This window comes from Nerophis ophidion, linkage group LG19, assembly GCF_033978795.1.
Source record: "Nerophis ophidion isolate RoL-2023_Sa linkage group LG19, RoL_Noph_v1.0, whole genome shotgun sequence".
Lineage (NCBI taxonomy): Eukaryota > Metazoa > Chordata > Actinopteri > Syngnathiformes > Syngnathidae > Nerophis > Nerophis ophidion.
Genome location: NC_084629.1, coordinates 43,345,287 through 43,357,028, shown reverse-complemented (window position 1 = coordinate 43,357,028; position 11,742 = coordinate 43,345,287). Strand labels below are relative to the sequence as shown.

At 45.0% G+C, this 11,742-nt stretch overlaps 1 protein-coding gene across 3 annotated transcripts in view; it reads left to right on the top strand.

The window, feature by feature from the left end:
• Window positions 1-1,301: 1,301 nt before the first annotated feature.
• Window positions 1,302-11,742, top strand: part of ubr3 (ubiquitin protein ligase E3 component n-recognin 3) — a 79,241-nt gene continuing 68,800 nt past the window's right edge. For 2 of the 3 annotated variants that reach the window (XM_061880059.1, XM_061880058.1), the window contains exons 1-4: window positions 1,302-1,796; window positions 10,410-10,549; window positions 10,751-10,903; window positions 10,999-11,148. In XM_061880059.1, coding sequence (XP_061736043.1) covers window positions 1,366-1,796; window positions 10,410-10,549; window positions 10,751-10,903; window positions 10,999-11,148 — 874 coding nt within the window. In that variant the 5' untranslated portion in view covers window positions 1,302-1,365. Of the gene's footprint in view, window positions 1,797-1,939; window positions 1,975-10,409; window positions 10,550-10,750; window positions 10,904-10,998; window positions 11,149-11,742 lie in introns of those variants that run through there. The other variant, XM_061880061.1, reaches the window with a different exon arrangement.

Genomic DNA, 11,742 nt, shown 5'->3' with positions numbered 1-11,742 from the left:
AGGGAAGAGTGGATCGTGAGATCGACAGGCGGATCGGTGCGGCGTCTTCAGTAATGCGGACGTTGTACCGGTCCGTTGTGGTGAAGAAGGAGCTGAGCCGGAAGGCAAAGCTCTCAATTTACCGGTCGATCTACGTTCCCATCCTCACCTATGGTCATGAGCTTTGGGTCATGACCGAAAGGATAAGATCACGGGTACAAGCGGCCCAAATGAGTTTCCTCCGCCGTGTGGCGGGGCTCTCCCTTAGAGATAGGGTGAGAAGCTCTGCTATCCGGGAGGAACTCAAAGTAAAGCCGCTGCTCCTCCACATCGAGAGGAGCCAGATGAGGTGGTTCGGGCATCTGGTCAGGATGCCACCCGAACGCCTCCCTAGGGAGGTGTTTAGGGCACGTCCAACCGGTAGGAGGCCACGGGGAAGACCCAGGACACGTTGGGAAGACTATGTCTCCCGGCTGGCCTGGGAACGCCTCGGGATCCCCCGGGAAGAGCTAGACGAAGTGGCTGGGGAGAGGGAAGTCTGGGTTTCCCTGCTTAGGCTGTTGCCCCCGCGACCCGACCTCGGATAAGCGGAAGATGATGGATGGATGGATATATTAAAAAAAAAAAAAAAATCGATAAAAAAAAAAAAAAAGAGAATCGATTCTGAATCGCACAATGTGTGAATCGCAATTCAAATTCGAATGGATTTTTCCCACACCCCTAATATGTATGCCTTCAGTATATTGGAATGAGTTGATTTTTGTTTTTTTTATTCATTAACAAGGGAAGGAACATGTATTTTGTTTCTAATGTTCAAAATAATGTGATGATTTGCTTAATTACACCCAGAAATAAATTCAATAAGTGTTTGATTATAAGTCCTATAACAGTGGTCCCCAACCTTTTTGTAGCTGCGGACCGGTCAACGCTTGATAGTTTGTCCCGATAATTTTTTATTTTTTTTTTAATTTATTTTTGTTATGAAAAAGGGAGTTTTTTTTGGGTTGGTGTTTTGTGTTTTTTATGTTGATTTAATTGAAAAAAATGTATTTTAATTTTTTTATTTTTAGAATGAATAAAAAATTATTCGGCGGCCCGGTGGTAGGGGACCACCGCCCCATAGCACACGTGTAAGGAAACTAAAAGTGGTGTTGTCGTCATGTTAGGAATGTAAGAAGAGTTCGTGACTCTAGGTGGCTTTTATTCGGAGGAAATGAGCTCCGATGTCTCTTTGTACGCTGAAGGTTGGCGACCCCTGTCAGATGTCAGCTGTCCTCTTACAGTGGATCGGATTGGAGGATGGCTAACAACGGGAAGTACCGCGAGAAAGTGCGAGAAGATGTGCACAAGACAACAAAAATACATCCGTGAACAAACCAGCCAACGATGGCGGCGTCGCTGCTCCGCCGGGACAAGAAAGCGCTGGCCGCCCAGCTCAAGGCGGATTTAAGCCGGACTGACAACAGCTCCGGCCTGCGCCAGCTTCAGGAGCTGCTGGATGGCGAACTGAATCCCGAGAAGCCGGCGACGGACACCGAGGCTGTGGACTGGTGCAAATGTCTCATCACCGGGGGAGAATGTTTCCAGGACTTCTGCAAGACGGTCCGCTCCTACGACCACAACACCCTCTGCGGCCTGGTGTGGACCGCCAACTTTGTGGCCTATCGCTGCCGGACCTGTGGCATCTCACCCTGCATGTCCCTGTGCGCGGACTGCTTCAACCACGGAGACCACACGGGCCACGACTTCAACATGTTCCGCAGCCAGGCTGGCGGGGCCTGCGACTGCGGGGACAGTAATGTCATGAAGGAGACCGGGTAAGTTAACTACACTAACTAACTATGTTCATTATACTAACTATACTAGCCTGCGACTGCGGGGACAGTAATGTCATGAAGGAGACCGGGTAAGTTAACTACACTAACTAACTATGTTCATTATACTAACTATACTAGCCTGCGACTGCGGGGACAGTAATGTCATGAAGGAGACCGGGTAAGTTAACTATACTAACTAACTATGTTCATTATACTAACTATACTAGCCTGCGACTGCGGAGACAGTAATGTCATGAGGGAGACCGGGTAAGTTAGCACCTAACTACGTTAACTATACTAACTATACTAGCCTGCGACTGCGGAGACAGTAATGTCATGAGGGAGACCGGGTAAGTTAACACCTAACTATGCTCATTATACTAACTATACTAGCCTGCGACTGCGGGGACAGTAATGTCATGAGGGAGACCGGGTAAGTTAACACCTAACTATGCTCATTATACTAACTATACTAGCCTGCGACTGCGGGGACAGTAATGTCATGAGGAAGACCGGGTAAGGTAGCACCTAACTATGTTAATTATACTAACTATACTAGCCTGCGACTGCGGGGACAGTAATGTCATGAGGGAGACCGGGTAAGTTAACTATACTAACTAACTATGTTCATTATACTAACTATACTAGCCTGCGACTGCGGGGACAGTAATGTCATGAGAGAGACCGGGTAAGTTAGCACCTAACTAAGTTAACTATACTAACTATACTAGCCTGCGACTGCGGGGACAGTAATGTCATGAGGGAGACCGGGTAAGTTGGCACCTAACTATGTTAACTATACTAACTATACTAGCCTGCGACTGCGGAGACAGTAATGTCATGAGGGAGACCGGGTAAGTTAACACCTAACTATGCTCATTATACTAACTATACTAGCCTGCGACTGCGGGGACAGTAATGTCATGAGGAAGACCGGGTAAGTTAACACCTAACTATGCTCATTATACTAACTATACTAGCGTGCGACTGCGGGGACAGTAATGTCATGAGGGAGACCGGGTAAGTTAACACCTAACTACGTTAACTATACTAACTATACTAGCCTGCGACTGCGGAGACAGTAATGTCATGAGGGAGACCGGGTAAGTTAACACCTAACTATGCTCATTATACTAACTATACTAGCCTGCGACTGCGGGGACAGTAATGTCATGAGGAAGACCGGGTAAGTTAACACCTAACTATGCTCATTATACTAACTATACTAGCGTGCGACTGCGGGGACAGTAATGTCATGAGGGAGACCGGGTAAGTTAACACCTAACTACGTTAACTATACTAACTATACTAGCCTGCGACTGCGGAGACAGTAATGTCATGAGGGAGACCGGGTAAGTTAACACCTAACTATGCTCATTATACTAACTATACTAGCCTGCGACTGCGGGGACAGTAATGTCATGAGGGAGACCGGGTAAGTTAACACCTAACTATGCTCATTATACTAACTATACTAGCCTGCGACTGCGGGGACAGTAATGTCATGAGGAAGACCGGGTAAGGTAGCACCTAACTATGTTAATTATACTAACTATACTAGCCTGCGACTGCGGGGACAGTAATGTCATGAGGGAGACCGGGTAAGTTAACTATACTAACTAACTATGTTCATTATACTAACTATACTAGCCTGCGACTGCGGAGACAGTAATGTCATGAGGGAGACCGGGTAAGTTAGCACCTAACTACGTTAACTATACTAACTATACTAGCCTGCGACTGCGGAGACAGTAATGTCATGAGGGAGACCGGGTAAGTTAACACCTAACTATGCTCATTATACTAACTATACTAGCCTGCGACTGCGGGGACAGTAATGTCATGAGGGAGACCGGGTAAGTTAACACCTAACTATGCTCATTATACTAACTATACTAGCCTGCGACTGCGGGGACAGTAATGTCATGAGGAAGACCGGGTAAGGTAGCACCTAACTATGTTAATTATACTAACTATACTAGCCTGCGACTGCGGGGACAGTAATGTCATGAGGGAGACCGGGTAAGTTAACTATACTAACTAACTATGTTCATTATACTAACTATACTAGCCTGCGACTGCGGGGACAGTAATGTCATGAGAGAGACCGGGTAAGTTAGCACCTAACTAAGTTAACTATACTAACTATACTAGCCTGCGACTGCGGGGACAGTAATGTCATGAGGGAGACCGGGTAAGTTGGCACCTAACTATGTTAACTATACTAACTATACTAGCCTGCGACTGCGGAGACAGTAATGTCATGAGGGAGACCGGGTAAGTTAACACCTAACTATGCTCATTATACTAACTATACTAGCCTGCGACTGCGGGGACAGTAATGTCATGAGGAAGACCGGGTAAGTTAACACCTAACTATGCTCATTATACTAACTATACTAGCGTGCGACTGCGGGGACAGTAATGTCATGAGGGAGACCGGGTAAGTTAACACCTAACTACGTTAACTATACTAACTATACTAGCCTGCGACTGCGGAGACAGTAATGTCATGAGGGAGACCGGGTAAGTTAACACCTAACTATGCTCATTATACTAACTATACTAGCCTGCGACTGCGGGGACAGTAATGTCATGAGGGAGACCGGGTAAGTTAACACCTAACTATGCTCATTATACTAACTATACTAGCCTGCGACTGCGGGGACAGTAATGTCATGAGGAAGACCGGGTAAGGTAGCACCTAACTATGTTAATTATACTAACTATACTAGCCTGCGACTGCGGGGACAGTAATGTCATGAGGGAGACCGGGTAAGTTAACTATACTAACTAACTATGTTCATTATACTAACTATACTAGCCTGCGACTGCGGGGACAGTAATGTCATGAGAGAGACCGGGTAAGTTAGCACCTAACTAAGTTAACTATACTAACTATACTAGCCTGCGACTGCGGGGACAGTAATGTCATGAGGGAGACCGGGTAAGTTGGCACCTAACTATGTTAACTATACTAACTATACTAGCCTGCGACTGCGGAGACAGTAATGTCATGAGGGAGACCGGGTAAGTTAACACCTAACTATGCTCATTATACTAACTATACTAGCCTGCGACTGCGGGGACAGTAATGTCATGAGGAAGACCGGGTAAGTTAACACCTAACTATGCTCATTATACTAACTATACTAGCGTGCGACTGCGGGGACAGTAATGTCATGAGGGAGACCGGGTAAGTTAACACCTAACTATGCTCATTATACTAACTATACTAGCCTGCGACTGCGGGGACAGTAATGTCATGAGGAAGACCGGGTAAGTTAGCACCTAACTATGTTAATTATACTAACTATACTAGCCTGCGACTGCAGGGACAGTAACGTCATGAGGGAGACCGGGTAAGTTAACTATACTAACTAACTATGTTAATTATACTAACTATGCTAGCCTGCTACTGCGGGGACAGTAATGTCATGAGGGAGACCGGGTAAGTTAGCACCTAACTATGTTAATTATACTAACTATACTAGCCTGCGACTGCGGTGACAGTAATGTCATGAGGGAGACCGGGTAAGTTAGCACCTGACAATGTTCATTATACTAACTATACTAGCCTGCAACTGCGGGGACAGTAATGTCATGAGGGAGACCGGGTAAGTTAGCACCTAACTATGTTAATTATACTAACTATACTAGCCTGCGACTGCGGGGACAGTAATGTCATGAGGGAGACCGGGTAAGTTAACTATACTAACTATGTTAACTATACTAGCCTGTGACTGCGGGGACAGTAATGTCATGAGGGACAGCGGGTAAGTTAACTATACTAACTATGTTAACTATACTAGCCTGCGACTGCGGGGACAGTAATGTCATGAGGGACAGCGGGTAAGTTAACTATACTAACTATGTTAACTATACTAACTATACTAGCCTGTGACTGCAGAGACAGTAATGTCAATGAGGGACAGCGGGTAAGTTAGCACCTAACTATGTGATCTCTACTAGCTATACTAGCCTGTGACTGCAGAGACAGTAATGTCAATGAGGGACAGCGGGTAAGTTAGCACCTAACTATGTTAATTATACTAACTATACTAGCCTGCGACTGCGGGGACAGTAATGTCATGAGGGAGACCGGGTAAGTTAACTATACTAACTATGTTAACTATACTAGCCTGTGACTGCGGGGACAGTAATGTCATGAGGGACAGCGGGTAAGTTAACTATACTAACTATGTTAACTATACTAGCCTGCGACTGCGGGGACAGTAATGTCATGAGGGACAGCGGGTAAGTTAACTATACTAACTATGTTAACTATACTAACTATACTAGCCTGTGACTGCAGAGACAGTAATGTCAATGAGGGACAGCGGGTAAGTTAGCACCTAACTATGTGATCTCTACTACCTATACTAGCCTGTGACTGCAGAGACAGTAATGTCAATGAGGGACAGCGGGTAAGTTAGCACCTAACTATGTCATCTCTACTAGCCTGCGACTGTGGGGACAGTAATGTCATGAGGAAGACTGGGTAAGTTAGCACCTAACTATGTTAACTATACTAGCCTGTGACTGCAGAGACAGTAATGTCAATGAGGGACAGCGGGTAAGTAAGCACCTAACTATGTTATCTCTACTAGCCTGCGACTGTGGGGACAGTAATGTCATGAGGAAGACTGGGTAAGTTAGCACCTAACTATGTTAACTATACTAGCTATACTAGCCTGTGACTGCAGAGACAGTAATGTCAATGAGGGACAGCGGGTAAGTTAGCACCTAACTATGTTATCTCTACTAGCCTGCGACTGTGGGGACAGTAATGTCATGAGGAAGACTGGGTAAGTTAGCACCTAACTAGGTTAACTATACTAACTATACTAGCCTGCGACTGTGGGGACAGTAATGTCATGAGGGAGACCGGGTAAGTTAACAGTTAAATATACTAACTATGTTAACTATACTAGCCTAAGACTGCGGAGACAGTAATGTCATTAGGGACAGCGGGTAAGTTAGCACCTAACTATACTAACTATGTTAAGTATACTAACCTGCGACTGCGGAGACAGTAATGTCATGCGGAACACCGGGTAAGTGAGCACCCAACTATACTAACTATGTTAACTATACTAGCCTGCAACTGTGGAGACAGTAATGTCATGCGAGAGACCGGGTAAGTTAGCACCTAACTATACTAATTATATTAACCTGCGACTGTGGAGACAGTAATGTTATGAGGGACAGCGAGTAAGATAACTGCTAACTATACTAACTATGTTAACTCTACTAGCCCGGGGACAGGAAGGTCATGCGGGAGACCGGGTAAGTGAGCTGCTAACTATACTAACTATGTTAACTATACTAGCCTGCGACTGTGGAGACAGTAATGTCATGCGAGACACTGGGTAAGTTAGCACCTTAGCCATGCTAACTCTGCTAGCCCGGAGACAGTAATGCGATGCGAGAGACCAGGTAAGTTAGCACCTTAGCCATGCTAACCATGCTAACTATGCTAGCCCGGAGAAAGTAATGTCATGCGGGAGACCGGGTAAGTTAGCAGCTTAGCCATGCTAACTATGCTAGCCCAGAGACAGTAATGTCATGCGAGAGACCGGATAAGTTAGCACCTAACTATGCTAACCATGCTAGCCCGGAGACGGTAATTTCATGCGGGACACCGGGTAAGTTAGTGCCTCACCATGCTAACTATGCTAGCCCGGAGACAGTAATGTCATGCGGGAGACCGGGTAAGTTAGCAGCTTAGCCATGCTAACTATGCTAGCCCAGAGACAGTAATGTCATGCGAGAGACCGGGTAAGTTAGCACCTAACTATGCTAACCATGCTAGCCCGGAGACGGTAATTTCATGCGGGACACCGGGTAAGTTAGTGCCTCACCATGCTAACTATGCTAGCCCGGAGACAGTAATGTCATGCGAGACACCGGGTAAGTTAGCAACCTAAGAGGCTAACTATGCTATCACAAGACAGGTCCAGTTTAGAAGGGGTAGCTATACAAACATCGCAACCAAAGGCGTCATTTTTTGTCATTATGTCTAAAATATGATCTGAAATATTTATCTTCTAACAACAGTTTAGGATTGCCTCTCTTGTCATGTATGATGAATTAATTAACGTGGACCCCGACTTAAAGGCCTACTGAACTGAGATTTTCTTATTTAAACGGGGATAGCAGGTCCATTCTATGTGTCATATTTGATCATTTCGCGATATTGCCATATTTTTGCTGAAAGGATTTAGTAGAGAACATCCACGATAAAGTTCACAACTTTTGGTCGCTAATAAAAAAGCCTTGCCTGTACCGGAAGTAGCAGACGATGTGCGCGTGACGTCACGGGTTGTAGGGCTCCTCACATCCCCACATTGTTTATAATCATAGCCACCAGCAGCAAGTGCTATTCGGACCGAGAAAGCGACGGGTTCCCCATTAATTTGAGCGAGGACGAAAGATTCGTGGATGAGGAAAGTTAGAGTGAAGCACAAAAAAAAGAAAAGGCGAAGGCTCCAGGCAACGGCAGTTTGAGCGATTCAGATGTCATTGAACACATTTACTACGATAATTCTGGAAAATCCCTTATCAGTTTATTGTGTTAATAGTATTTTAGTGAGATTTTAAAGTCATACCTGATAGTCGGAGGGCTGTGGTGAACGCCAGTGTCTCTCAGAGAAGCCAATGGAGGAGCCAAGATCACAGCTGCCTTTTTGAGCTGCAGGAGGAGGTCGCATAATCCACTTAAGTCTCCGGTAAGAGCCGACTTAATATCACAATTTTCCCATCCAAAAACTTGCTGGTTCACGTAGAGAAAAATGTTCGCTTGACCGCTCTGTGTTAAAGCTTCATAACAAACAAAGGAACACCGTCTGTGTTTCGGTGCTAAAGGCAGCTGCTTTCCACCAACAGCATTCTTCTTTATAGTCTCCATTATTAATTGAACAAACTGCAAAAGATTCAGCAACACAGATGTCCAAATTACTGTGTAATTATGCGATGAAAAGAGACAACTTTTAGCCGTAAGTGGTGCCGGGCTAACATGTCCGCTACAACCCGAGACGTCACGCGTACGCATCATCACACGTGTCATCATTCCGTGACGTATTCAACAGGAAACTCCGCGGGAAATTTAAAAATGCAATTTAGTAAACTAAAGCGGCCGTATTGGCATGTGTTGCAATGTTAATATTTCATCATTGATATATAAACTATCAGACTGCGTGGTCGCTAGCAGTGGCTTTCAGTAGGTCTTAAAACACGTTGAAAAACTTATTGGGGTGTTACCATTTAGTGGTCAGTTGTACAGAATATGTACTGTACTGTGTAATCTACTAATACGAGTTTCAATCAATTAATCAATCAATGGTTAGCACGTACTTAGCAGCTACGCTCAACATTAGCCATCAGGTAACAACAACAATAATCGGAGGTTTGGCTTAAACTGTTGAATGCTACTGTTAATTATTCAAAAGTGGCGGTTGCTTATCCGCTACTTCTACCACATTGTGCTAAACGTCGGATGCGCTCACAATAGTCATAGAGTACTCATGCATGTTCTCTCGTAAAAACTGATGCAATGCACCTGCTCTGTTTTCTCTCATTAAGCTCTATCGAGCACAATAACAACTAATGGTAACAATCAGCACCTCCAAGTCCGAGTCCATGGTTCTCGCCCGGAAAAGGGTGGAATGCCATCTCCGGGTTGGGGAGGAGACACTGCCCCAAGTGGAGGACTTCAAGTACCTAGGAGTCTTGTTCACGAGTGGGGGAAGAGTGGATCGTGAGATCGACAGGCGGATCGGTGCGGCGTCTTCAGTAATGCGGACGTTGTACCGATCCGTTGTGGTGAAGAAGGAGCTGAGCCGGAAGGCAAAGTTCTCAATTTACCGGTCGATCTACGTTCCCATCCTCACCTATGGTCATGAGATTTGGGTCATGACTGAAAAGATAAGATCACGGGTACAAGCGGCCCAAATGAGTTTCCTCCGCCGGGTGGTGGGTCTCTCCCTTAGAGATAGGGTGAGAAGCTCTGCCATCCGGGAGGAACTCAAAATAAAGCCGCTGCTCCTCCACATGGAGAGGAGCCAGATGAGGTGGTTCGGGCATCTGGTCAGGATGCAACCCGAACGCCTCCCTAGGGAGGTGTTTAGGGCACGTCCAACCGGTAAGAGGCCACTGGGAAGACCCAGGACACGTTGGGAAGACTATGTCTCCTGGCTGGCCTGGGAATGCCTCGGGATCCCCCGGGAAGAGCTAGACGAAGTGGCTGGGGAGAGGGAAGTCTGGGTTTCCCTGCTTAGGCTGTTGCCCCCGCGACCCGACCTCGGATAAGCAGAAGAAGATGGATGGATGGATGGTAACAATCTTAATTGGTTTGAGTCCTTGGCATGTCCAACATAACTGAAGGCAAAGTCAATATGCACCAAATACAGCACTTCAATCACAGGACACGACTGTTATGTTATCTTCCAAAATTAATTTTGTGGCTCCTCTGCGGTGTTTATTGTCTGAGCAGTATTAAAGAATGAGGTGTTTGTAATATTTCCCTCTGTGCAGTTTTAAGCCACTGCAACACTTCAGGCTGCTGTGTTCTACGTTGTGGTCTATATTCTTCAAACCCCATCTTATGAACAGGTTTTGCAGACGACATCGGTTGAGAACGGGAGAGAACATTCCGTCAATACCCCAAGATCTTCTCTTGATGTCGGAGTTGGTTCTTCCTCGCTTCATTCTCAGTGTCATACAGTATCTGAGGGATGGATACACAGAACCAGGTGAAAAGAACTTTTGTCCTTCCACCTACTGGACATAACGGAAGTTAACCAATGACCTAAGCTAAGCAACATCGTATCTTATTACATGTCAAATGTAGAAATAGATATGTTGCACAAGCTGCATACCGGCTGTTATTGCTCTGTTTACGCCAGGTGTTGTGCTAAGAATCATGACTTGAATTTGTTATCTCGCTGCACCAGACAGCTCAGCTGAGCGAGATCTACAAAAAGTACTACAGCAGCTGGAGCCTCAAATCTCCTTCCTGGAGGAGCTCACTAAAATGGGCGGAGCAATGCGGACTGTATTGACAAAGATCTTGACCAATCAGCAAGCGTTCAAGGAGCTGAGCATGGGTAACGTTGTTCATTTGAGTCTTTACTATGGAAAAATCAATAATAGTTAAAAACAGTGGTTGTGACTTTGATTCTGATTTATTACATTGCTGCAGGCCAAGAGGAGAATTTGTTTGCTAAAAACAACTATGACAAGTATTTGTCAGCATTGAAGAATTCTGGTCTGGTGTCCATGGAGGAAAAAGCCCAAAGTGCTGCCAGCGACACTCCCGTCGGTGCCGAAGGAGGCGCCGAAGTCTTACTGGGTGAGATCGTCTTCCTACTTACAGTACAGGCCAACAGTTTGGACACACCTCCTCCTCATTCAATGCGTTTTCTTTATTTTCATGACTATTTACATTGTAGATTGTCACATCAAAACTATGAATGAACACATGTGCAGTTATGTACTTAACAAAAAAAGGTGAAATAACTGAAAACATGTTTTATAATCTAGTTTCTTCAAAATAGCCACCGGTTGTTTTGATTACTGCTTTGCACACTCTTGGCATTCTCTCTTAGAGCTTCAAGCACACCTGTGAAGTGAAAACCATTTCACGTGACTACCTTTTGAAGCATGCCAAGAGTGTGCGAAAAAGTAAAGAGTGGCTATTTTGAAGAAACTAGAATAAAAAAAAAACATGTTTTCAGATATTTCACCTTTTTTTGTAAAGTACATAACTCCACATGTGTTCATTCATAGTTGTGATGTGACAATCTACAATGTGAATATTCATGAAAATGAGAAGGTGTGTACTGTATATTACTGTAGTGTAGTTGGTACCCTTCTTATTATTCTCTATCTTCTACTGCTGAATGTTCAAAGAAAATGTTAGATTTTTGTTTTTTAAAATATGTGT